Below are 24982 nucleotides of genomic sequence, written 5' to 3'. Positions count from 1 at the left end.
CACGCAGCAACGAAGTCGGGGCGGTCGCCGGTCGGGGCTCGCCAACAAAAGGCAAGATGGGCAAAAACTCGTGTGGTGGCTCCATCTTGGAACAATGTATAAAAGCTTCGGCGCAATATTTTGAACCATGATGAGATTAGCAATTCCTCGAATTATTCAAGATTACAGATTTAGAAGTTCAAAAAGCGTCAATATTTTAGATTTGGTAAGTTCGCAATTCGTGATTTTCTTAATGCAATAAGTTTGAAATAACTGAATATAAGAAGTTTGGAATTTTGAAATGATACAATTTATAAATGCAGACGTTTGACAAAGCAAAACTTCTCGAGCTTTTCGAACCTTGGGTTTGGAAAAATTTCGCGACATCTCTAGTACTTGGAAAGTGTGCACCAGCAGAATCTGTCTATTTATGGTGCAGTCAAAGCCTTCAGGGCACCCAAGAATGCAATACAAAAGCACGCAAGAAAACACGAGGGATCCAGAATAAGCGCTTTGAAAAAGTAAACTCAATCTAAACAACACTCTTTCAGACCAGCGAAAATAACTTTGTTTAGCATATTGCGTGTATCGAGAAGTTCCCTGGTCGGGCTCGCTCGCAAGGATGTGCAAAGGAAAGTTTCCAGCCACTGTGAAACAAATGGAACCGAGCAGGAAAATCTACGATGGAGGGGCTTTCTGCAGACTCCTCGCTAACTGAGTAAGCTGGTAAATCTGAAGCGTTCTGCAAACTGCACGACGAGTGACAACGCGACTGGCAGTGCCTGGTGTGCAAAGTATGGAGCAAAGCAGTGCCCCGTCCTGTGTTGATACCAGTGCACCGCGTGCGAATAGTGGGCTCGCAAAGATCACGTGGGAACCCCGGAGTGTTCCTCAAGCGTTCCAAGTGCGAGAACCGAGCCGTGTTTATTTTAATTCGAAAGCATTAACTGTCCCATGGATCGAGAAAATGTCATCAGCTCGAAGCCGCCGTCAAACTGCACCTAACCACCTTTCTCCAAGTGAAGCCACAATCTGATGGCTCCCAGCTTTGAAGCCGCGCGAAAAGCCGAGCCAGACGACACCTAGTTTTCTACTCCCGATGGAGCGCAGTGAAGCCGAAACCGGATGGATCTAGAGCTTAGTTTTTTTTACTGACCTAGATGCCAAAGAAGATTTTTGTACAGTTTTTTCTTCATTGGCAATAAAAATAAAAATACAGCGTTCATTTGCAAATTTTGGTCCCATTTTGCCTCGCATTACCCTACCATACAAGTTTGGAAGGGGTCATCTTTTGCATTTTTACAAACTGCATAGGGATTAGTAAATATAAAAGGTTTCATGTTATGGTTTTAAATTGCTTTTTCTAGACATGTCAACTGCACTGGAGATGGTCTTTCTGTACAAACATTTTATTGTAAGTTTCATTTACGTTGTTACATGCTGCAAGATGCCCTGATGAATAAGCTTTTCACACTGAGATCGTTCCAGAAAGTGCTAGAAAAGAAAGAAGTGGAACACGTTAAATCTCAACACTCGAGCAATTCGAAAGGTTAACCACAACCAAAAATTTGTTTTGCCCAAATGGCATACCTCCAAAGTGCTCTGCCACATTGCAAGTAAACACTTCTCAATTACCTTTCTCTCTAATGCACTAACCAAAAAAATTCTGACAAAAAGAAAAAGCGCTCTTCAAATAAACTTGGAGTTACGTCCATTTTAGAAAAGATTTCGTAATTCAACTTCACTAGAGCAAAACTTTTTTTTTTTTTTTTTTGCAGTGTTTATTTGAGAATTGTTTTTCCACAGACTTACGGTGCTGTTTTTTGTCAGGACGATGCAGGTGCCATCCTCTGTTTCAAAGTCCCCATAGTCCTCCAGGCACCGTACCTTCGCAAAACAAGAATTGAATGGTGTCATGCACGCTGGTTGCAGGTTAATGTTTCGGTGGTGAGGGGGGGGGGGGGGGGGGGTGCATTTTGCAGGAGCGTTTGTAGGGAAGCTGAGCCTTACACAGCAAGAAGCCAGTAGAAGTAGTCTGAGGAAACCATTGACTATGATACTTTAAGGCAGCACTGTGGCCCCTTGTTTTGCACAAAGTGCAGTCTACTGCTGACTTCAGGGATCAGCAGGTTGTCCACATTGCTACCAGACTTTTACCACTCTCAAAACCAGCATCATTAGATCACTTCAGTTATGTCATTTCCCATAGACACTACTAAACAGAGATTCAAAACTTTCTTTTTTTTTTTTTTGTTCAGGTGGTGATGCCGGTGCATTGGGCCCACGTCGCCCGCCACGTTTAAGATTTGGAGAAAAACCACGTATCGTCAACTATGTGCTATAAAAACGGGCAGAGATTTCTTCGTTGGCGACTCGGTGAATCTACTGTAAAATACCAAGCAAGCGCCCACTCAAAATTTAAAGATAATAGACCCTTTCCGGAATTCAGTGTGGCCGCTTTGATCACTATCATCTGAAAATTGCATATGTGCTATACTAATGGCAGCCTTCTATGTACTGATGAAGGAAGAAGTTGAAGATGCTCCTAAGCAGATGATTCGAGGCCTATACATTTTAGATGTTAGCGCGACGTGAAGCAGGAATTGGGTGCTTGAGCTGCGTAAGCGTTCATTTCTAACTCAGTACCAGTCAATCTGTGAGAAGCACTCGCACGGCTTCGAAGCCCCTTGATGAATAGAACTCTATCAAGGCGTCTATGTGGGTTGGCGCTTCAATCCGACCAGCTGCATTTGTTTCGCCATCGACACTAAAAGAGATTGAAAAAGAATTGCACTGAAGTGCACATTATCGTTTATCGTTGACCATAAAATACTGCAGGCCACAGGTTCATTGCCGCCATTAGTACAGTAAAAGATAAACTGCCATTTGAGTCACCAGATGGCACTGAATTCCAGAAAGGGTCTATTGAGAAAAAATGGGGGATGGACACTTGTTCGGTCATCAATTTTACATATGAATGTACTGTGTGTATTTTCTCCGATCTTGCAAATTTGAGAATGGGCGCTTAATGTGGAATGGACAGATGCGCCATATTCTACAGTAGGCAAACCTACAATAAATGTGTCGCACGTGTGGAGAAAACGTGCTATGAACAGAATGAGCAATTTTCTTTAAACATTACAACGCAAATAAGAGTTTCATACATTTTTAAAATAATTTGTCACTCAAAAGCACAAAGGGTAGCCAATGACAATGAAAGCGTCTCCCAATGCGGAGCTCTTAGAAGCACATGGAATACCCCGAGCTGGGATATTTCGAGTGTCCCTCGTCGCGGTGCAGTGGCACCCTTATAGAATCCGCCCCGAAGCAGCCAAGAATGTAAACGTCCGCTTCACACACTGCTCCACTGCATCAGCGCTGAAGTGACAGGCTGCAATCAGTGCGGGGAAGGAGGGCCAAGCGGCTGCAGAACTGCTATATGGTGTCTGGACATGTCTTTGATTGGTGTGTTTAGCGTCTTACAATGCCCAAGCATCAACAGTAGTCCTGAGATGGCAACAAATGATGACGCATGATCTAGCGAGTCGTGCCGCTGGACGTCGCAATCCTGACAGGATTGCGACGTCCAGCGGCACCGAGCTTTGTCGGATGGGATCAGGATACAGCGGGACCCAGAGCCTAACGCAACCGCGGACTCTTAGTCCCTCAGCACCCCAACCGACACACGCCTTAACACCTACCACCTGGTAACAGAATACTACCGTACAACCCGTTTACGTTCCCTAACCTCCATCAGCGACATCGCTGGTTCCCCAACCGCTACCCAGGCACCTGTCCGGGATGTGGCAGCGATCACCCCAACGTGTACCACTCCATCTGAGAATGCCCCCACCCCCTCGGTGAGGGTATCACCCTCATTTCTTGCCCCTACTTTTCCACCTGGGAGGCGGCCCTATCCGGCACGGAGCTCCATGACCAAAAGCGACCGGTTGAGCGAGTTCGCCGAATCTGGGTGGCCAACGGAGCTTTGTGGTCTCTGGCACCGACCAGAGACCACAAGGTCCTTTCACTTCATCGATTAATAAAGTTTACGATGATGATGGTGATGTCAGGATAGCTATCTGCAGCAGAAAAAGCATCTGCCACATCCGTTTCTGTTGCTGCGCCACCGTCGTGACTGCGACGGGCGACTGCGTAGCACTTATAGCATGATGCGGCCGAAATCGAGGGACCACAAATGAGGAAGCAGTAAGCACAACGGTCGAAGCTGCGTTCCAGGCACCCTAGTAGCGCTTGGCGGATCCTTCCTACCTGAATGTACAAGGATTTCGGGGGGTTCCTGTACTTCATCAGGTCGAGGCCCACGCCGCCGCCGATGGACGACATGTAGTCGGCGAGATTGCTGCTGTACCTCTGGAACCATTGTTGCTGCAAGGGGGGTCAAACTTTCAGACATAGTACAGAGCTTCCACTTTCAGACTGGCGCAATTCCTGTTTGAGCTGAACTTTTGATAGAAGCGGTAATGCCGAAGTGGCAGTGGGTCTACATCTTAGGGACATGCTAAAGAGCTTTTTTAACAGCATTTTATAGCCTCCAAGGATTTTAAGACATAGCCAATCATTGAGGCAGATTCTCCGCTTCAATATAAAAAAAATATATGCTCAAAGTGAGTTTTTCAACGAGAAGAAATGTAGAGAAAAATACGAGGAGGAAAGCGTTAGCAGAGTGTCGTGAACTTGTTTGGTCTGCATCGAAAGCTCCTCTGCCAACTATGTGGTACATCTCTTCAAGGCTACATGGAGGCCGCTTGTCCTCGGCACCTAGGAAATCGAGTTGTGCCTTATGTAGTACCAATAATTTGTGAAGTTATAGAACCCTTAAGCAGATAGACCACATTAACATATCATAAAAGACTAAGTAAAAAAGCATCTTGTGCATGTTTAAGATCCCCCCCAAGACATTTGAAAACAAATATAGGGTGGTCCAAGTCGCCAGGCTCTATCTAAAATGGACCATAAAAATCAACGCCTGCACGTAGCAATCTAAACTTTTCGTCAGAGGTGTATTTGACAGGTCGGTTTTTTCTTGTAAAATTGCAAAGCGTAGCTCTCTGCAAGAAATAAGGCCAAGAATCTTGCGAGGGTCTACGACGGGCAGTGACGCAGACTACACGGGTCCAGTAGCGGGGTGTGTTTGGAGTTCCTGTTGATAGATGGCACTACCTCCTCATTGCGACGGCTCACGACGACCATGGTTTATTAAAATAAGCATAATCTTTTTGAAATGTACCTTCGGTTAAAAAATAAATGCGGACAATAAAAGCATCTGCATAACGGCGGCGCTTTTGCTGCCAACTGATTTTGTCTGCGTGTCGTCCGCTTTCTTTTGCTGGTCGGCTGCACCTTCAGACGCTGCTCCCGACGCCATCTATCAATATGAATGCCAAACACACCTCACTACTGGACTTGGTCGTCTGGGTCGCTGCCCGCCGTAGACCCTGGCAAGTTTCTTGGCCCTATTTTCTACTAAAAGAGAACTACGCTTTGTAATTTTACAAGGAAAAACCAACCTGTGAAATATACCATTGGTTGAAAAGTTTAGAAGGCTACGTGCAGGCATAGATTTTTACGGTCTATTTTAGATTGAGCCTGGTGACTTGGACCACCCTATACTTCCGGAGTTCCTTTCGCAGCATAGAGCTGATATAATAATCTAGAGGGAAAGGTCCCATGCATTTCGGCCACTTTGGATCGGTGGGGCGTAAATGCGGACATTGGTAGTCCCAATGGGACCATATTGGTGGTGACGCTGAAAAACACGAAGCAGCAAAACATCACTTCTAAGGTTTGTATCTAGTGTTCTAGCTTTATTTCGCACAAAAATACCGGCATTGTGCATAGTACAAAAATAAAGTCGACGAGCACTTGAAGGACTTCAACTTGTTGTGGTGAAACCAACAAGCCTAGCTTTCTTTCCCCGCTTTCCTGTCGCTCCCTTTCTCAGTCTTTCCCTCGAGACCAGCAATGACGGCGCTTACGATTTTCCGCATTTTACTCCTGTCTTTATCCTCCTGCTATGCAGTTTCGTGCTTTGATTGCGAGATGCTTCCTTCTGGACCCGCCTAACAAGTTTCAGAGTAATAAAATTAAAACAAACCCAATTGCCATATTGTTGTGACTGGGTGAACAAACCCTTCCGTGCTAACCTTGAATATCTAAACAACTGGGTCGCTAACAAGTTGTGGCTTTTGAAGGAAGGAATTAGGATCTTGTCTTTGTAACTGCTGAAACTATCCACAAGAACAGCTGGCGGCAAAATTGGGAGGCACCAAAATGAATCTGAAGATGTCGCGAGCGTGTTGATAGCTTACTGTTGAACAGAGTCTTTGCATACCAAATCATAATCGTCAGTCTCATGATAAAAAGAGCATATATAAAAATTAAAAAAAAAAAAAAGATATATACCAGAGTGTCGACCGAAAAAAATACGGGTTTGGTTACGGTTCAGGTTCAGGTAAATTTATTTTGTTCCGGTTCAGTTCCGGTTCGATTAATTCGATCCGCGAACCGGTTTGGTGCGCTGAACCGGTTCGCGAACCGGTTCGGAAATTATAAATGACAAATTGCAACATGAAAATAAATTACAAATAAAACATCTGAAATCAGCACATACGAAACGGGATACATCGTAGTGTAAGGCTCAGGGATTTCCACCAGGAATGGTTTCTTTATGTGCACTCAAAGGTTACCTCACCGACGTTTACGCATTCGGACTTCATCTAATTGGGTCCGACGCAGTAGCTGTAAAATCCGCGACCTCCTTACAAACCCACTTACAAGTAGAACGCGCTAACTATCCCGCCACCTCGGCGTGTAAGCAATTGAAGGAACAGTGGGGAGAAAATACAGCTTTCTTTATTTGAACTAGCCTTCGGTAACTCAAATTAGGCTCTTAAAGAAGTTTTCATTAAACAAGATACGGAATATGAAAAGCACTTCACCGAACGCAACGCCAGAAGGACGTAATAGGATAAATATTAACATAGAAGAGCTCGCTGTCTCACAAATATGTTAGCTTCTAAGTGCCTATACGAAACCGGATGCATCATCATCAAACTCCACAGCCTTTTCTTTTCTCATTCCGATGGAAGCAAGCTTCAAGAACTCGCGCGTTCTAGAAACGTGTTATGAAATGAGCACACAGCAGCATTTAGGATTTACGAGATTGTAGAAAAATAAAATCCCGTGACGCGATTTTTTTTTTTTTGCACAGTTTTTTTCCATTTTTTTCTTCCGTGCAAGCCGCGACCAGCGCAATACTGGTTCCTATGTCAAGATTCATGGATGCAGCGTTTATATTCCTAAGACTGAGTGGAGAAGAAAAATATGTAAGCGAGGTGTGTGTCAGTTGACGGCACTTAAAAAACAAATGGCATTGATAGCACATTCATTGTCAACAGCGCGTGGCCGAACCGTTTTGACATGAGCCGGTAACCATTATTTTTTTTCCGGTTCAGTTCCGGTTCGGGTTCATCGCGATAACAATATAACGGTTCGGGTTCGGGTTCAGTTCCGGAAAAAATACCGGTTCGGTTCCGGTTTGGTTCTGGTTCGACACCCTGATATATACTAGTATAAATGTTAATAAATACCTCTTGCTCAGACATCGAGGCTTTGAGATCGGGTGACAGGACACTGCCAAAGGACCAGCGCATTTCCTTGATGCACTGGAGGCGATGAAATCTGCACACGCCGAAGCAAAAAAATTGAATTTACGAGCTCATAGCCTGTTGCAGGTTAACAAAAGAAGGCCAAGCTCCCCCCAGAAAGCCCTCCAATACTCTGTAGAGAGGGCAAGTGGTGAGAAGGAAAACATTAATCATGGCAAGCAAAGGGCTTTGGGGCGGGGGCGAGATTCATTCAAAAGAAACTAGTTTGTTTTGAATGAAACTCGTTAGAAAACGGGAAAAGGTGGGGGGTGACACTCACAGGTATGCAAGCAAGCATCTCTTCATTTGCGTCAGAGCAACGTGCCTGACGTGAACCGTAGTGTGAAGTTCAACGTCCGTATTCGCTGAGGATTCTCTGGAAAGAGGTCAACATCCGTTTATCCCTATCAGGGATGGGCAAAATACATGCAAATATGTATTTAAATACAAATACAAAATACTTCCTCAATAATGTATTTAATTACAAATCTAATTACACTTCCAAAAAAGCATTTAAATACAAAATACAAATACAACCCAATGTATTTGGTCTCCTCCAAATACTTTTCCAAACACATTTCTCAAAATTTGCGTCAGCAACTTCAGGGCACCTGCAACGGGTTTCTGGGTATCTCATTTTAATTTTGCATCGCATACTCGGGAGTTAGTGTGCGAGGCTCTAGTAACGTAATATAAATGTAATCACCAAAAAATGTATTCAGCTTGGACGTAATAGGTGAAAAAAGTACACAGCTTCAAGCAGCTTTTTTTTTTTTGTCGATTACATTTTGGTATAGACCAACAAAGAACCGAAACGACCAAGACGCGCAGCACTAGCTAAAGAATTTTTTATTGTTGCAACTCGCACCAATTACGAAAAACTGGACAACCCGCGCATTTAGAATGTTCCAGGTAAAAATATGGATGAAAGTCAGGCTGGAAAGCATCACAAGTTGTCACAGGCACTTATTTAGCCAGGCTGCCTGTGAACGCCGATTTTGCCACTATTCTTGCCCTGGACTAGCACCGTAATCACAAAGTCACTAAACACTTGTGCTTGATTGAGAGACATTGCATTCGGGGCTGAACATAGTTTTCTTCCTGTTCTGGACAGTGACAATAAATCTGAGGGATGTATTTTTGCCCACAAAATTGTATTTAATTACAATTGTATTTGAAATACCCACCTTTTAGTATCTAAATACACACGTCAAATACATTATCCAATTTGTAATTAAATACAAATGCAAAATACACAAAGTATTTGAAATACGTATTTCAAATACTTGTATTTAAAATACGTATTTCAAATACTTGTATTTGAAATACTGCCATCCCTGGTCCCTATCCAATGTCATGCTTATTTGGTCCGAGCAGCAACTCCGTAAGAATGTGCTCGGAGCCAAGTCCAAAGACCGAAAGCGCGAGACTTCGCAACTCACACGTCTCGCTGATTTTCGGCAAACAAGAAGTGCATGTTCTTGAGAATCTCTCGCATTGTTTCTTCCTGAAAGGAAGTTTGGAAGTGGGGAAGTTTGTCAAGGGCAACGTCGCCAATGCATCGTTCGCGGAGCTATGCTTACTTTCAGCGGTTGCAGGTGATTTGGCGACCTTTTGATCTCCTTGACGAGTTCGAGCGCCTTGTCGACCCACAGAGACATCGTTGACGATGATTTGATGCAGAAACCAACCTTTAAAAGAAGTCTAGTATTGCAGTATTCTAACTTGTGCGCATTCGAAAAAATGGCGGGAAGTAAGTAAACAAAAAGCGAGATGCGCGAAAGGTGAAACTATTGAACACACCAAAAATAGTATTTGCTTCGTAATAATTGTTTATATTTTATTACTGACATATATTTATGTTAGAAAGTAGGTTTGTTTAAATAATATACTTTGTATATGTAACACTTACTGCCTCTCATCAAACTAAAATAACGTCTGTGACGTCACAAAGTAATGGAAGAGATGAGGCGATGAAGCTCGCCTCAGGGTTCATGGGGTCGATGGGGTTTGGAGGGTTTCGCAAGCGTCGCAACGTGGACGGCGCTACGACGGTTTCGTCTGCATTGTGGTGATTGTGGCATTGACATGGAATGTGGCGTTGTTTTTAAACGACAAACTAGAGAATCGAAACATGGTAAGCCCTATTTTGAAGATGATCGGATACACAGTGGTCACCTCACGGGTGGCAAGTCTTTTTGAGGCCAAAGACCGTAGCGGTTATCGACTTGGAACGCAAAATGTTTCTCTGATGGCCCTGGACATTGCTATCTCGTCGAAGCTGATAATTTGACACCCGCCCCCTTCCTGACATCGAAAACGCTTTGGTAAGTTATATCCTTGAGAATCAAAACAGCACAAGGGACGAGAGACCGACGGAAAAAAAGGCAGCGCTGAAATTTAGGTGACGGGACGCCGTTCCTGTGCTGTGTTCCTACATCGCGCACATAGAAAAAAGTGTTGCGGTGGTTGCGGAGTGCTTCTCTGCACGATCACTCGCGCAAGAAAAGCACTTTTCTGTATCCACGCGCTCCGACGAGACCTTCTAGGCCCATGGTTACGCACTGTAGGAGCTCGCATGATATATAGCGAAAGTTTTTTTGTTTTTTTTTTTGGCATGCGTAGCAGTTATTAATGCGCTCTGCTATGAGCATTTGGCGTATTTAGCATTAACGTAAAGGTGGTACACCATGCAGCAGTATTTTCTGTTTGTGTGCATTTTCTGATCCATATGAATAGGAGCGAAATATTGCTCACGTCATGCAAACATTCATTCTGATCCATTAACATTTTTGTATAAATAAGAATAACACAAAAACCTTTTTTTTTTAAAGGGGGGGGGGGGGAGGGAGGGTGGAGAGGAGATTACGTGTTCTCTGCAGTCGACAGCTGTACATGCAAACCAATCGGCAGAACGGCATTTTTGTTTCTTTTTTATTTCCTGTCCTTCCCTTAAATGCTGCTATCTCAGGCAAGCGCTCTCCATATTTTCATTCTAACATTCTCTTATTTGCACTCTAATTAATCACTTAACCACACTGCCAGGCCATGTGTGCCATGTGTCGGAAAAGTACATGTGCACAGTAGCAGGATGAACGGGTTGTGGCGAGTAAGCGAGCCATATATGAAATGGGTTGAGGAGTATATGGTCCCGGCCACAGTCGTGGAGCACAGCAGATGCTAGCTTCCAGATTTTAAAGTCCTGTTTTCAGCCTGAAGGCTATCGATTGATCTCACCAATAAGCTGCTCGTACATAGTAACTGCTCAGGGCCACTAGTATGCCACGGATGCAAGCCTTGGCAGCCTTGGTGCCACTGGCTGCAAGTGTTTCAGGCACGACTGGAAGTAGTACCATATTTTCTGAACTGTAGTGTGCACCCAGAGTAAAATTCGCAAAAACAAATCACTGAAAAAAGGAAAAAATTTTTTGGATAATCTGCACCCAGTGTATAGTCTTCACTCTGTGTATAGTTCACATTTAAAACCATTCTCATTTGCAGCATACCTTTAAAAATGCCCGCTTTATTAGTGCACAAAGAAGCTTTGTATCATACAGGAATCATATCATTTAGCATAGTCTGTCATTCATAAAATCTGCTTGTCATAATGAGTCATCTTGAAAAACAAATTCTTAGTTTGTGTTGAATAAAATTCCAACTTTTAGACACATATAATCTGCAGACTATATTAGTCCAGAAAATATGGTATAGTATAGACTTCGAACTGGCTCTTGGAAATATGGGACAAAAGTCCCACGTCAATCCCAACTAGGGAGAATCGGCAGTACAAAGGTTTCAAAAGCGGGACTAGTCTGTAAAAATGGAGTCATCTGGTAGCATTAGTGTTGTTGCCTGTTGAGTGAGCGCATGCTGAAATGCCTTTCGTGACCACTAAAGCTGCTTGTCATCGGGCGATAACAATTGACTAATTCCAGAGAAGCCCGAGAATGTCCTCTCGGGCAGCTTAAAGATTTGGCCGCCAAGCACCTTGAATTGCTTGCAAGGTCCAAAGTAAATGACTGAACCTGTTTTCGCAGCTTTGTGCCTTGGTAAGTGGCACTTGTCGTAGCTTTGTTCCTTACCGCAACAAAAATTCACAACACCTGGGGACCAAAACACGACGCTGTGAAAGCAGAAAAGGTTTCACTAGATTCGTCAATTGGAGATGGGTCTAAAAGTATTAAGTTCTATTTCTTTCTTTGTGCTGGTCGAAAAGAGATGTGAGAAAGTCTCTTCGTACGATCTTGGGGCCTCGAGGTAATTTGCAATTAGTGCAAAAGCGATTTCAGGGTTTTTTATCTGGGTTGCTGAAACACATTGGAGCCGGCATGATCCTGTTTCGTTGCACGTAGTCTAGTAGTGCACGTTTCCTCCCAGACGTGCTCTCAGACCAGTAATTCCAAAAATGGTGGATTGTATCACATAGTGCTCGCTCAAGTTGTAACACGTGGAGGCTGGATCAGACGTTTTTTTACGTTTGAGTGTCACTGAGTGCATTGTGACCGCTTGGAACAAGAGAATGCACTGGTGCCCCCCTATCAAGTAGTCGCTTCCAATACCGTGCCTATGTTTTCTAATTTTTTCGGAATTATTTTTTCACCTTGAAATAATTTTCGTAACGTTGTAAGCGGCCGTACATCTCGTAGATAGTGTGTAGATTCGATCTCACAAATACTGCAGAACCTTCATTCTAGTTATAGACAGGTCAAAAGGGTTCTGGGACTATCCTGTAGATGGTGTCCGCGTGTTCTTTCGTCGCAATTGGTCAAAAGCGCCCACTTGGTCGGGCTGGAGCACAAACGCGTGAACCAGCCTCGAGAGATAGAGGCTCTAGTTAAAGAACATCTTTGTTGGTCTGCAATCGAATAGTGTTGAATAATGCTAGCAGACGCATAACGTGCAACATTTTTTTTTTAGGTGATAAGCAACAATGTCGCCGATCGAATGGCTGTCAGCAACCGCGGGCAAGGTCGTGTTCGGAACAACCACGGCCCTTTGCGGCCTGGCGGCGCTGCTCTTTGGAATATTTGCCTACAACCGCCTGACCTTGGGACGATGCAAGAGCAAAAACAGGATGGATGGCAAGACTGTGGTGATCACGGGTGCAAACACCGGTGAGTCTCGACGTCTGAAATTATGAAATTTTCCATAGCAAACTTGTCCTAGAAAACTTTAATTGGATGCGGTGATATCTTGGACTGAGGAGGAGAGAAAAAGAAGTGATGCAAATGCAAGTCCTCCGTCCATGTCATCTTTGCCTCTTCATGCTCAGTTTCGGAGAAAAAAAAAAAATAGAGTGACTGTTTGCAATTGAACACATGGGTAAGTGAAACTGCCCATGTACACATCGCGACACTGTTAGCGCGAACACAACGTCGGCGCACTTTCGCATTTTACTTCTAAATAGTATTAGCGAGAACGAAATTTCATCGCTCAAATTATAGAACTAAATGAGCTCTTTCCGTAGCAATAATAACTTGAATGACATCTCTTGGTTTCAAAGAGAAAAACTGGAAAAACCGGCGATCGCTTGTTCGCGCTAACAGTGTCGCGCTCTGTACAGCAGAACCTCATTGATACATTTCTCAGGGGACCGCGGGAAAAAAACAACAACATATAATTCGGGAAAACCTAAGAAATTTCGAGGACACCTAAGCACTTCTTATGAGTTGTGAATGCGAAAGCATGAATGTCGTTCTTCTGCTTCCTTAGTTCGTCTGCGGTGTACTGGCGTGGACGGCCACGTTTCACTATTGCCGAGGTTGCGGCCGACGGCCGAGCGTGCACCCTTGTGAAGTGCCTGCATTTCTCCGAGCTTGGCCATGCAGCCACTCCGGAGTCTGCCCGTGCGGGCTCTGCTGGCTCGGTGGCCAGTCGCTCCCTCTTACCGGTGGCCGGGCCACTGCGGCGCCATGAAGAGGGCTTCTCTGGTGACATTCTTTGGAACTACACTACGCAAGAGCCAATGGGAGCCTCGTTCTTTGAAACCATGACGTGCACCAGCCAATCGGAGCCTATGCATCAGATCGCTGTTACAGACGACAGGCTTCGCTCCATTGAGACAGGGGACTTTAGGTGCCATTTGGGGCGGCGTCAAAAGCTGATAACGCCAGTCTGCTCTATGGGACAGTCAATGCATTCGCATTAAAGACCCAGAAAGCCTTTTGGGGACTAGGAGCTCGGCGGGACCGGCGATTTTGAACGTAAAAGCTGGGAAAACTTAAAAACTGGGAACGTATCAATGAGGTTCTACTGTAGTTGCAGGCAACTATGCTGCAAGGTTGTACAAACGGTTTGGTAGTACAGGACATTTTATTACTTGTGGCTTCACGAACAGGCCCTTGCAGTGCGACAGGTTATAAAGGTAAGTTGGCATATACTTTTCGATACGAGCAGTGAGAAAACACTGTGCAAAAAAGCACTTTGTTGTGTCCCGTTCTTCCCTTCCTCTTGGCACTTACTGTTCCAACAACCACTGCTTTATCGCACTCTTAATACAGGAGCAGTTGCTGCCAACAAGTTTGGCACGTCGGGCATAAGTGTAGTTGATGTTAAACTAAACTACAGTCCGTTGCAAATAAGAAAAGCAGGACGAAGTCCCCTTCTTGCCATGATTGGTGATTCCCTCCTCTCCGCTGACCTCCTTTCTAGCCTTCACTTTTTTAAAGTGAAAAGAGTGGGGGGCTCTGTGACAGGAGTTTGTCCTGATTTTCTTAACCTGCAACAGGCCATCAAAAAAATGAAAGAAAAATGGCTCGTGTTTCTTGTCTCCGTTCTACATTCGTCCACTCAACGCTCTCACGCTCTCCAGGCATCGGCTATGAGACGGCCAAAGAGCTGGCGTCTAGGGGTGCCAGGGTCATCTTGGGGTGCCGCAACGCCCAGAAAGCAGAAGCTGCCGTCAACCAGCTAGTTGCCGACACCAGGAACTCTAACATTTCGTGGAAACTGCTGGACACGTCGTCGATGGAGTCCGTGCGGGCATTTGCTATGGAGGTCCTCAAGGCCACGGATAGCATCCACGTCCTCATCAACAATGCTGGGATCGCAGGTGGGGGTGTAATTTTTTCTTGCCAGCTTCCATGTGTGAAGGCGTGGGACGTAAGTGGTTGAAGGGATGCCAAATATTATTTTGATCTACTGTAAACGACTTATTTTTTGCGGGCTCAATAATTTGCAATTTAGGTTAAAGTTAAAGTTTTTGAATAATTTGCGGGTTCTAGTTTTCGCGATGTAGTGGGATCTCAATATAGATTATAATGTGCTTACATTTTACCGGAATTGTTTGCGGGACCTATTTTTCACAAATTGTAAGCGATTTGCGAAATTCGCAAAATTAAGGTCCTCGCGAAAGTTAAGTCGTTTACAGTATTTATTAATGAGAACGTTCTTTGATTGTGAGGAGGTTGAGAAACATATAGATTATTTTTTATGAATTTTCAGACGAATGTTGTTGTTTTTTTGTCGAAAACTCTGATTTAGCTAACCGGATTGACAATATGTAGTTTACGCAAGTATATATTGACTTCCACATGAAGTCAATAATGGGAAGCTACTGAAAAAAAAAAGCCTGGTTCAAGAATCAATTCGAGGACCTCTCCAAGATTAGCAGAGCACCGTACCAACTGAGTTTGCCAGATCAGTTAATGACCCTTGCATTGTTATGTCCGCATTTCAAACAACCCTCTCCTCTTAAATAATACAAAAAAAAGCAAATCTGACTTAAAACATTTCTGAACTTGGTGCCTGCAAGATAACCAAAACAAGTTAAAGGGATACTTCAACGAAATTTGAAATATTCCCGTCGTGTTCAAAAATAGGTTGCATATGATCCACAATATCCGTAAATGACAATCGCACGTTTGTACTTTGAGCCTGGTGGCTGTATTTTTCGTTATAAACGGCCCACTCTGGCAAGCGCTCGGAGAAGGCCCAGCGGAGACCACGTGACATCCAACGCAATCGTGACGTAGGTCGTCTCAAGACGAGCAAAGCTATGGCGAGGCTGACGTCGAGAGGATGGCCTAGTCGTTCCAGCCACAGAAGCGGCTGCTTTTGTATGAATTTTGAGTGACGGGTTAACCTTCTGTAATCTTGTAGGGGGACAATAGCGACTCTTGCGACACACAAAAGGCATTCTCGGGAAGAGGGGAGTTCCTCCTGCCCCTCTTTTCTCGTCGTGGCCGGAGACTAACAACCTCCGTCACTAGCTGCCAAGGTTGCTAGACGGGCATTACAAGCGAGGCGTTAGCGACATCCACCAGGTGCTCTTTGCTAATCGTTTAATTCGTTTTAAAATTCCTTTTCGTGACTTTTTTAACAAGATATTGGTATGTTCGATGTGATGCTGCTTTTTTGAACACATATAGACTAAAAAATGAGCGCCGAAATTTCATTGTAGTATCCCTTTAATGTCAAAGCTAAGGGGACAAAAAAAGTCAAAAGTGAGCTTTTTTGTCATGCAAGATAAGCGGTTGGCATTCCTCAAGTATTGTAAAAATGAATGATCTCTATCCGGTGATTCAAATCCACAGATGGACAGTACAAGCGGTTCGTTTTCATACCGATAAAAAGGAGTAAATAGGCTTTGTGTTCTCAATGTTGCAAGCTTCATTTACGCTTAGTTTTTTTATAATGCAAGTGATAACTACATGAACCTTCTAAAGTACCTAATCGGAAAAGTATACAGTTACTTTTTCACGTAACAGTCAATTACTTTTCAAGTGCTATCGTTGAGTACTTATTAACTAGGAGTAGTTATAATTAATTACTTTTTTTGTTTGTTACATATACAAGACTGATCATAACCAACACTTCCATTTAATGTTTATGCAGGACCGAAGGAAAGATGTGTCACGGAGGAGGGACTTGAAGTCACCTTTGCCACCAACTATTTGGGACACTTTTTGCTCACAAACCTGTTGCTCCGTAAGTGGGCTTTGAACACCCTACATATATCGCAAAAGAATGCAACTTGTTACTTCATAAAATGCAGACACGTGTGTTTTTTTGAACATTTTTCTTCTTGTTTAGTTTTATATTTTAAAAAAGAAGTGCTTGAAGCCTTAACAAGCCACAAGTGGGTTGCTCTAGGGTTGCCCAATTTTTGTTCCTTTGGACAGTGTCTTGAGACAACTGTCATTCCGGTCACAGCAGAAGGGCTAGAACGGCATGTTTGACATGCAGTTTCTAAAAATTAGCAAGGCCCTGGGGAGGGGGGGAAGGGCCCTTGGCCCCATGTACCATGTTGCCAGATGCAGAATAAGGCACATTGCTGAAGGCCCTATCCGTGGGACAAAAGAGAGCCGCACTCTCTTATTGCAAAATACTGAGCATGCTCCCGTGACGCAACAAGCACCTGCCTCTCACCGTTGAAACATCAAATTTTAACCAGAGGGTCTATGAAGTGCCCAGCCTGGCAGAGTTCCGACCCCCTAAGATAATCGAGGTGCTTCTCTGTGTCAGCAGCTTCTTTAAGAGAAACCAAAGCAAAGCGATGAAGCTGTGTGCGTGCGTCGGTGCAAAGCAGCAGAGCTTGACGCAGGACCGTCGGCATAAACCAGGCTTGATGACGGCAGCACGGCTGCTTTAGAAACGAGGAACTCTGCCGAACCCCCATACTGCTATAGCATTCCGTCGGGTCAAACAAGCGCCTACCCTTTCGTGTGGCCCTTTTGCTTTTCTGCTTTCAAACCTAAAAGTTTTAATGCAGCAGCCGTTATTAGGGAGGTTTCACAGTGGATCCCGTGTATGTTTCCTGTATAAACGTCGTGGCCTGTTAAGTTTAGAGGGGAATTTCTCTGTTGACTTCATGGTGTTACATTACAGTGTCACGTGATGTCATGGAGTCACTTGACGTCACAGTGTCGCATGAAGACCATCTGCTAAATTTAGCGGGCCATAAATCTGCTAAATTTACAAGGGGGGGGGGGGGGGGGTAACTGTGTGCAGCAATTTGCAGCATTTAGGCTTTCGCCACAGTTACTTTGCATGACGTCGCAAGGAGGCAAAAAAGGTTTTTCATAATTTTCTTGAACTTTTGCACGAGTGGTTCGTCAGCACTTCACAGTGTGTTAGCTAGGAACATCCTTTTGGTTGTTCCCATTTGTGTTTTATGTGTTTCACGCAGCCGTGCTCAAGAGCAGCTCTCCGTCACGCATTATAAGCCTGTCCTCTGTGGCCTACATGTTTGGAAACATAGACTTCGCCGATCTTCAGTCAATGTCGGGGAAGTTTGTTACTGGGAAGGTGTACAGCAACTCCAAACTGGCCACCGTGCTTTTCACGACGGAACTGGCACGGCGACTCGATGGCACTGGTAAGATTGCAGTTGAGAGAAGCAAAGTTTCATCATTAGAATAGACCCTTTTTGAAATTCAGTATGGCAACTTTTATCCCTATCATCTCAGTGTATGTCGTTTGTACCAAGCAAATGGCTCCCTTGTCGAGGCTGATGAAGAAGGGTGTTCAAGATTCGGCCAAATGGAGGAAATGTGGTGCCTCTACGACGTTCAATACGTCACTACAACATGACGCACAAATTAGAAACAATGTCAGTGTGAGTGTTTACTTCGGAATGTGTTCCAATCAGTCTCTTGACACGGGTGTGGCTCTGCCTTTTGATGGCAGAAATTTAATTGAAGGGCTTATGGGTCGCCACTTAATACCGGTCAGCTCTTATGTTCACATTATTGAAACTAAAACAAATCAAGAAAGAATTATGAGGTGATTAAGGAACCAATTCTCGTCTGCCACTGACGTGCAAAAGTGACAGTACCCAATGAAATTCAATATCATGACCGTCATTAGTTTGTTGAAAGTGAATCTGCTTTAAACGGGAATGGGCGCTGCCACTATTTCAGCTTGTTCATAGACCAGTTAACAACGTAGATTTGTGAGGTGAGAATTGATCTCATAGTTTCTATTTCGTCGGTACTGTTTGGAGCATCCCTCAGGCATGTTTCAACCATAAAACTAGATTGTCAGTTTCCTTCTATTTTGTGTGTAACCATCCTTATGCAGTTTATCTTTCCTTGCTTTTTTGTTCATTTTCTTCACATTGATGCATTGCCCAACTCTCCATACTGCCATATTTGTTTAGGTCTATTCCCTTGCATACACTGTTTTTTTTGTTTTTTAGAACCACAATCTAGAACTTAGTAGTGAGGATGGACATAGATGTAGACATAGACGTAGGATGGACATAGTAGTGAGGATGGACATAGACATAGATCGACACTTCTCCCAAGTGAGTCATGCAGCTTTCAGGTGGCAATATGTGATACTCACTTTTTCTCACTTGATTTCTTGAAGGTGTGACGGCCAACGTGCTTCACCCTGGTGTTGTGAACACGCCGCTCTCCCGTTCACTCATGAAGGTCGGGGAGCCAGTGTTCAGCATCCTGTCCACTATATTTGGAGTTAAGGTGAGCAATACTGTTATGAGAATATTTGAATTTTCGAAATGGTAGTTTCAAATAATATTCTATTCGATATTCACTTTTAGATGAACTGCAGCATTTATATTTTTATAAGTGTTGATCACGGCAGGCGAACCTTGTTGAGCACGCTTCTTGCCTAGCACCGGTGCACTGTGGGGAAGCAACACCAGCGGAGCTCGCCTTTGTGGGTATGGCTTCCCTGTAGTGCACCAGTGCATGGTAAGAAGCGCACTTAACGTGGCTAACCCGCTGCAGAGTTGTTTATACAGAGAGTTTGGTCAATGGGAGGAGTGGGCAGAGCCAGGGCGTGCACCAGACGTAGAAAGTGTGCTTCACATGCTCTCTTGGCCAACCAGAAGCCTAAAAGGATCTTCTAGCGGTGGTAGCGAGAAACTCTTTTAATCAAAGGTATATGTTGGTATATGGTTTTAATAAGTACGTAAGAGTGAAGTGTAGTGACCCTTCATGGTTGAAAGTATGGTGCATGTGATGTTTTGATCATGATCATGCAGAAAGATGTAAGAAACGAATGCGCCGCTCAACTCTGTTTTGCTCGGACAGAATGTGACCACTCGGACGGCAGATTTCTGGCGCTTGGCGTACGAATGATGTCGATCGTTTCGCTAGTTGCACTCTTCCACCATGATTTTGGATGACCATGATTGAAACATCACATGCACCATATTTTCAGTCACCAAGAGTTGCTTGGATGCACTTATCAAGTTTGTGTCTCGCGACCATTGCCAGGGTATTATTTCCGGCTTCTGGTTGGCCACGTTTGAATTTGTGAACACCCCCTGGAACATGCCCAGCCTGTGTTTGGCCAATGGCGCCTCCTCATTTGACTCCTATACTTCCCAACCTATGGCCAAACTCTCTACATATACGGCTCTGACCCACTGCTATCAACACTATGAAAATGTAAATATTGTAGCCGCGTGCTTAGCAGGAAAGCTCATATCCATAGCAGGTTGGTGCACGTGCGTGCCTGATGTCTTTAGAAAAAAAATGGAAACTTCATGGATGTTGATATCTACATTGCAGTAATATTTTTTAAGTTAAAGTGGCATGCATGAGCACATGTTAAGCAAAGATGTCCTGACAACCTGTGTTGATCGTAAGTGATTGAAGAAAATATATTTGCATATAGCAAGAAGATTTATAAATCCCATTGATTAAGTATATCTGGACATTTTTATGGGTTTAAGTTTATGTAAATTGTTTCGTTTACTTGCCATCCCAATGTGGGCATTGCTTCTCGAGGCCACAGTCAAGGTATATATAGTTAGATTAAAATTGAATTATTTTAGAAATGGACAAGTTGAAGCTTGGCAAGTTCAGTTGGGTTTTCGTTTAAGCATATTGCAGTAGTGAAAAGCTTAGAGAAACTATTCAATATTTGATTTGAAAATATTCGGCCAAAACCACTATTCGCATCAAATTCGCTTCAAACTGATAATCTGCTATTTGCACATGCCGAGACTGAACTGATGAAACTTAATATTTCCAAGGTCTTTGCAACTAGTGAGTGACCGAGATTTTTTCCACTGTACTGTATCTCGCAAACATCAGCAGTACTGCCAAAGGCATGGCTGTGAGCGTGCAGTTTTGTAGGTTGCGTGAAACTACCGCAAAGTCATTCTGTAAGAACCTTCTGCTACACAAAACATGAACTGGTTTGTTCTCTGAACGTCATCCAAAATGTTTCGGCGAAAACTGCGACATTTCACGGAAAATGGCAATTTTGTAATATACCTAGTTTTACACACAACTGTTTGGTGGGAACAGTGAAAAAAAAAAAAGTAGGACCAGGACGAAGAAACACACAGACAGGGCGCTGACTTGCAACTGAAAGTTTATTGCTCTGCAAAAAGAGAAATAAACACAGAGAGCAGGAAGGGGAGAGGACAAACAAAGCAACCCGATGACATTCGACATCAGCCATGCCCCCACGCTGTCACACGAGCCTGCCACACTTATTTACGAAATCTACCTCGTCATCTGCAAGGGCAACAGAATAAACCTTCAGTTGTAAGTCAGCGCCCTGTCTGTGTGTTTCTTCGTCCTGGTCCTACGTCTTTTTTGCACTGCTCCCACTAAACAGTATGTACCACCAACTAGCTCAACTACATGCCTTGTTGCACTCAACTAACCATTTATTTTATTTTTGAATAATTAGGTTTATTATTAAAACTAGATGTATAGTTTAGTTAGAAGCATGCTGGGCATGATCAAAAATCACTAAATCAGACGACTTTATAAAGATTTAAGGTGCAGGCAGCATCTTGCAGCTTCCTGAAAGAATACTGGATTGGGGTGCAAATAGTACGATTTTCGCTTTCTCATTGGCCACATCTTTGTGGCGTGGCAGCCCAGCATCCATGGCAGCAAACTAAGAGACACTAGAGTGGCATTTTTAAATAGTTCAAATAGATCTGCAACTCCAAAATATTTGTTTGTTTTCCTAAATGTTTTGGAAAAGTGCAGGCTTCTAAATATTTAGTGGAGTTAGTGCATTGCTTAACTCAACAGTAGCTCAGCAGCTGTGTGTACGGAACATTTGTTGAAACACTGCCTTGTTGAAGCCAATAGTTTTGGCTGCCCTCCCATATCGGTTTTCAGCAACACCCCGGTATTCATTAGCTATGGACGTACGGCTGTTTAGCCATCTTGCACCTACTGGGTATTGTTGTTGACTTTTGATTAGCAAAATTAATGACTACTGGCTGTATTGGACAACCCTTTATCTCTGACTTTTCATCCTTAGGTATGTGTCACTAGAAAACAAGCAAGAAGTTCTAAAGATTTCTTGTTTTTTGTCTTTGCACAAACAACACTGGATTCGTCGGCAGAGCCTCGTCGAAGGCGCGCAGACGTCCATTCATCTTGCTGTAGCAGACGAGGTGTCCGACGTCAGCGGGGCTTACTTTGTGGACTGCAAACCCAAGGCGCTCTCCGGCCGAGGCAGGGATCCCATGGCGGCCACCAAACTTTGGGAGGCTAGTTGTCGACTTGTAGGGATGGAGGCTCGAGACCCCGTCTCCTAAGCCGACCCAAGCCAGAATTGCACGACGTATCGATACGGAGCAACGCTGCCTGGCCTAGGCGGCCAGTTTGAAAAATTTCGGAGAACTTTTGAAGCGGAAGAGCTAAAAATTGGAGTGCTTAATTCGTCTTGTTTTTCTTACTGCACTGTCTGCTAAAGGTAACGAATAATGGTTAAGGGAGAAGAAGTTGAAGAAATTATACAGACAAACTTGTAGATGTCCACAATGAAACATACCATATTTTCCGGACTATAGTTTGTGCCTGGTGCATTGTCTGTACATAAAAATTTTCATATACAGAACTCCATAAAACATGCGTGCTTTACCGATGCATTGTGAAGCCGTATCACACAGAAAATTTTTCTAAACATAATTTGTCATTCACAAAATCACCTACTGCTCATAATCAATGTTTGTGTATAGTCTCAACTGTAGATAATTTGCACCGCATAAAATTTGAACTTTTTTAAGTCCGAAAAATATTGTACCCGCCAAGTAGTGTTTGAAACTTGATTTGGACTGAACAAATGACTAGTGAACACAAACCATTGTGCCTCATAGGTCCTAATTTGTATGTGCTATTTTTTATGTACACTGCATTACTGCCTTTATTTGTGATGTACCTAAGTGTGCCATTTTCCCACTTATGACAGTGTGGAAGCAAGAGTTTGTGGTACCAAAAATGCCGGAGTTACTCCTTCTGTGCCTTGTAACCTAATGTTAATGTTATGGTTAGAGAAGCCAAAGAAATTCAACAGGTAAGTTTGTAAATGTGCTCAAGACCTGGTTTTGTCGGCTCAGGTACTTAACAAATTACTTCCACATGCAAGCCATTGTACCTGGTTGACCCTAACTACTTGTATGTGCCAATATTTACATGCGCTACATTACTGTCTTTATTTGTAATGTAGAAGCATACCACTCTTCCACTTGGGGCAACAAAGGAGTATGTGTGGTGTCAGAAATGTCAGTCATTCCTCCTGTGCCTTTTTCTGTAGCTCAGTTTTATGGATACAGAACCCCAAGAAATTATACAGGTGAGCTTGTAGATGTTCTTGGTGAAGAGAAGAAAGAGGAAGGACCTGCAGAGGTGTGTCTAAAACTGTGTTTTGTCTACCTTGGGGTCTAAACGTGTGACTTACACACACAGTTCACCATACATGGTTGGCCCTAACTACTTAGACATACTATAATGTATGTGTCCTACATTACTGCCTTTATCTGTAATGTAGAAGTGTGCCACTGCATCTACTACTGACAGCAGTGTGGCAAGAAGGGAGTTTTTGTTTTATCAAAAATGCCAGTTTTCCTTACTCTGCCTTCCTACTGCATCTACATTATAGAACAAACTGCATTGATCTTAGACTTCTAGTGTGCTATATTTTTGTATTTAGTGATTGTCATACTTTGTTGTCAAACAGAAAAAAGTATTTCTGATGTAGAACAGATAAATGGGCTAGAATGGAAAGCGCCGAATAAACAAGGACGAAGAAGGGGACAGAGACAAGGCACACTCTCAGCTGAAGGTTTATTGAAAGAAACTGACTATTAATACCGTCTATCTGGACGTTGGCCTAGTGCGCCGTCACTGCACTTGATGGATAAGGAGTTTTTCTTTCTAAGCCAACAGCCAGATAGACGGTATTAATATAGTCGGTGGTTGTTTCAATAAACCTTCGGTTGAGAGTGCGCTTCGTTTCTGTCCCCTTCCTCGTCCTTGTTTATTTGGTGCCTTCCATTCAGTATTTCTGATGTCAAAGGTGCCAGACTTAACCCAACTGTGCCTTTTTGCAGTGCCTACATCATCGAAAAAGAAGAGAAAAACAGCTATTGCTGTGCATTGTACACATCTAGTGTGCAATATTTTTATTCTTGTATTTACAATGATTTGCTTACTTTGCAAACAAAGGAGCCTCGGGGTATCAAAGTGCCAGAGTTATCCCAACTGTGCCTTTTTGCAGTGACTACCATATACTTCCACATATAAGTCGACCTCTCCAGAAATGAATATCTCAAAAATGAGTATCTAAAACAAATGTATAAACGATAAAACCAATATCTTTTTTTTTTTTTTTATGGGTGAGAATTTGGGGATGTTTAGGCCTATATTTGACTCGACCTTTACGCAACAATATATGGTACATCATTGAAAAATCTGTTCATGCTATGGTCTTGGCTCACATTTAGTGTGCAATATTTTTCTTTATAACAATTGTCTTATTGTGTTGTCAACACCTTAAAAGTGGACTAATAAACATTTTATTGCCATGCGAGTTTGAAGGACATTTGTCAAGGGGCTTAGGTGCCTTACACGAGTGTTGGCAAAAAAAGCTGGTTTTGCAAGATGGTTGTCACTAGAGATGGGCGAATATTAAAAACCTGGAATTATGTGAAAATATTGTTCGCCACTCAATACGACTCGGAACCCGCTTTTACTGTTCTAACTTCTAAATATTCAAGTTTTTCAAATATCTGAAAATTATAAAATTTAGGCATGTGTGAGTTGTGGATTTTGACTTCATAGCGAATACTGGTTTAAATTGAAGACATCTCTGCCTAACATAACTTGCATAGTTGCGCCGAATTAGCTCCGTTGAGTGCGCTTCTCACCGAGCAATTGTGCACTGTGGGGAAACAATACCCGCAGAGCCCGCGAGCTCCGCAGGTATTGCTTGCCCACATAGCGCAGGTGCATGGTGAGAAGCGCACTCAACGGAGCTAGCACGCTGCAATCCACAGTTCTAAAAATATCAATATCACAGTTGACCTCGAAGCGAATGTCAAATAGCCTATTATTCGAAACTACTATTCGGAAAGTTGAATATTCGCACAACGCTGTTTTCAG

The 24982-nt window shown here is 43.4% G+C and overlaps 2 protein-coding genes across 3 annotated transcripts; one reads left to right on the top strand and one right to left on the bottom strand.

Moving 5' to 3' along the window:
* Window positions 1–1372: 1372 nt before the first annotated feature.
* LOC8033279 (DNA replication complex GINS protein PSF1) lies at window positions 1373–9484 on the bottom strand. Its single transcript, XM_029989064.2, has 7 exons — window positions 9233–9484; window positions 9092–9156; window positions 7930–8025; window positions 7593–7683; window positions 4252–4368; window positions 1792–1866; window positions 1373–1473 (listed from the first exon to the last, which is right to left on the bottom strand). Exons 1-7 carry the CDS (start codon window positions 9308–9310, stop codon window positions 1405–1407), a joined length of 591 nt encoding a protein of 196 aa, XP_029844924.1. The 5' UTR covers window positions 9311–9484; the 3' UTR covers window positions 1373–1404.
* A 167-nt stretch (window positions 9485–9651) lies between these two features.
* On the top strand, window positions 9652–23950 carry LOC8033280 (retinol dehydrogenase 12). Of its 2 annotated transcripts, none has more exons than XM_029989046.4 (7): window positions 9652–9786; window positions 12567–12763; window positions 14461–14700; window positions 16485–16577; window positions 17779–17967; window positions 18963–19075; window positions 21943–23950. In XM_029989046.4, exons 2-7 carry the CDS (start codon window positions 12580–12582, stop codon window positions 22135–22137), a joined length of 1014 nt encoding a protein of 337 aa, XP_029844906.2. In that variant the 5' UTR covers window positions 9652–9786; window positions 12567–12579; the 3' UTR covers window positions 22138–23950. The 2 variants fall into 2 exon arrangements, with proteins under 2 accessions (XP_029844906.2, XP_029844900.2); XM_029989040.4 differs by having other exon boundaries at window positions 9652–9976.
* The last annotated feature ends 1032 nt before the right edge of the window (window positions 23951–24982 follow it).

This window comes from Ixodes scapularis, unplaced genomic scaffold (genome assembly GCF_016920785.2).
Source record: "Ixodes scapularis isolate PalLabHiFi unplaced genomic scaffold, ASM1692078v2 PGA_scaffold10__122_contigs__length_95168666, whole genome shotgun sequence".
NCBI classification, from domain to species: domain Eukaryota; kingdom Metazoa; phylum Arthropoda; class Arachnida; order Ixodida; family Ixodidae; genus Ixodes; species Ixodes scapularis.
The sequence above is the reverse complement of the archived record's forward strand: the minus strand, read 5'-3'. Positions and strand labels throughout refer to the sequence as shown.

What these genes read in the sequence shown, in the direction of transcription:
- LOC8033280 (XM_029989046.4), top strand. Translation starts at nt 12,580, where the DNA reads ATGTCGCCGATCGAATGGCTGTCAGCAACCGCGGGCAAGGTCGTGTTC. An exon ending in GCTCACAAACCTGTTGCTCC is followed by an intron (nt 16,578 to 17,778) that starts GTAAGTGGGCTT and finishes TGTTTCACGCAG; the next exon opens with CCGTGCTCAAGAGCAGCTCT. An exon ending in ACGGCGACTCGATGGCACTG is followed by an intron (nt 17,968 to 18,962) that starts GTAAGATTGCAG and finishes GATTTCTTGAAG; the next exon opens with GTGTGACGGCCAACGTGCTT.
- LOC8033279 (XM_029989064.2), bottom strand. Translation starts at nt 9,310, where the DNA reads ATGTCTCTGTGGGTCGACAAGGCGCTCGAACTCGTCAAGGAGATCAAA. An exon ending in ATCACCTGCAACCGCTGAAA is followed by an intron (nt 9,157 to 9,232) that starts GTAAGCATAGCT and finishes ACTTCCTTTCAG; the next exon opens with GAAGAAACAATGCGAGAGAT. An exon ending in CCTCGATGTCTGAGCAAGAG is followed by an intron (nt 4,369 to 7,592) that starts GTATTTATTAAC and finishes CCCCCCTTGCAG; the next exon opens with CAACAATGGTTCCAGAGGTA.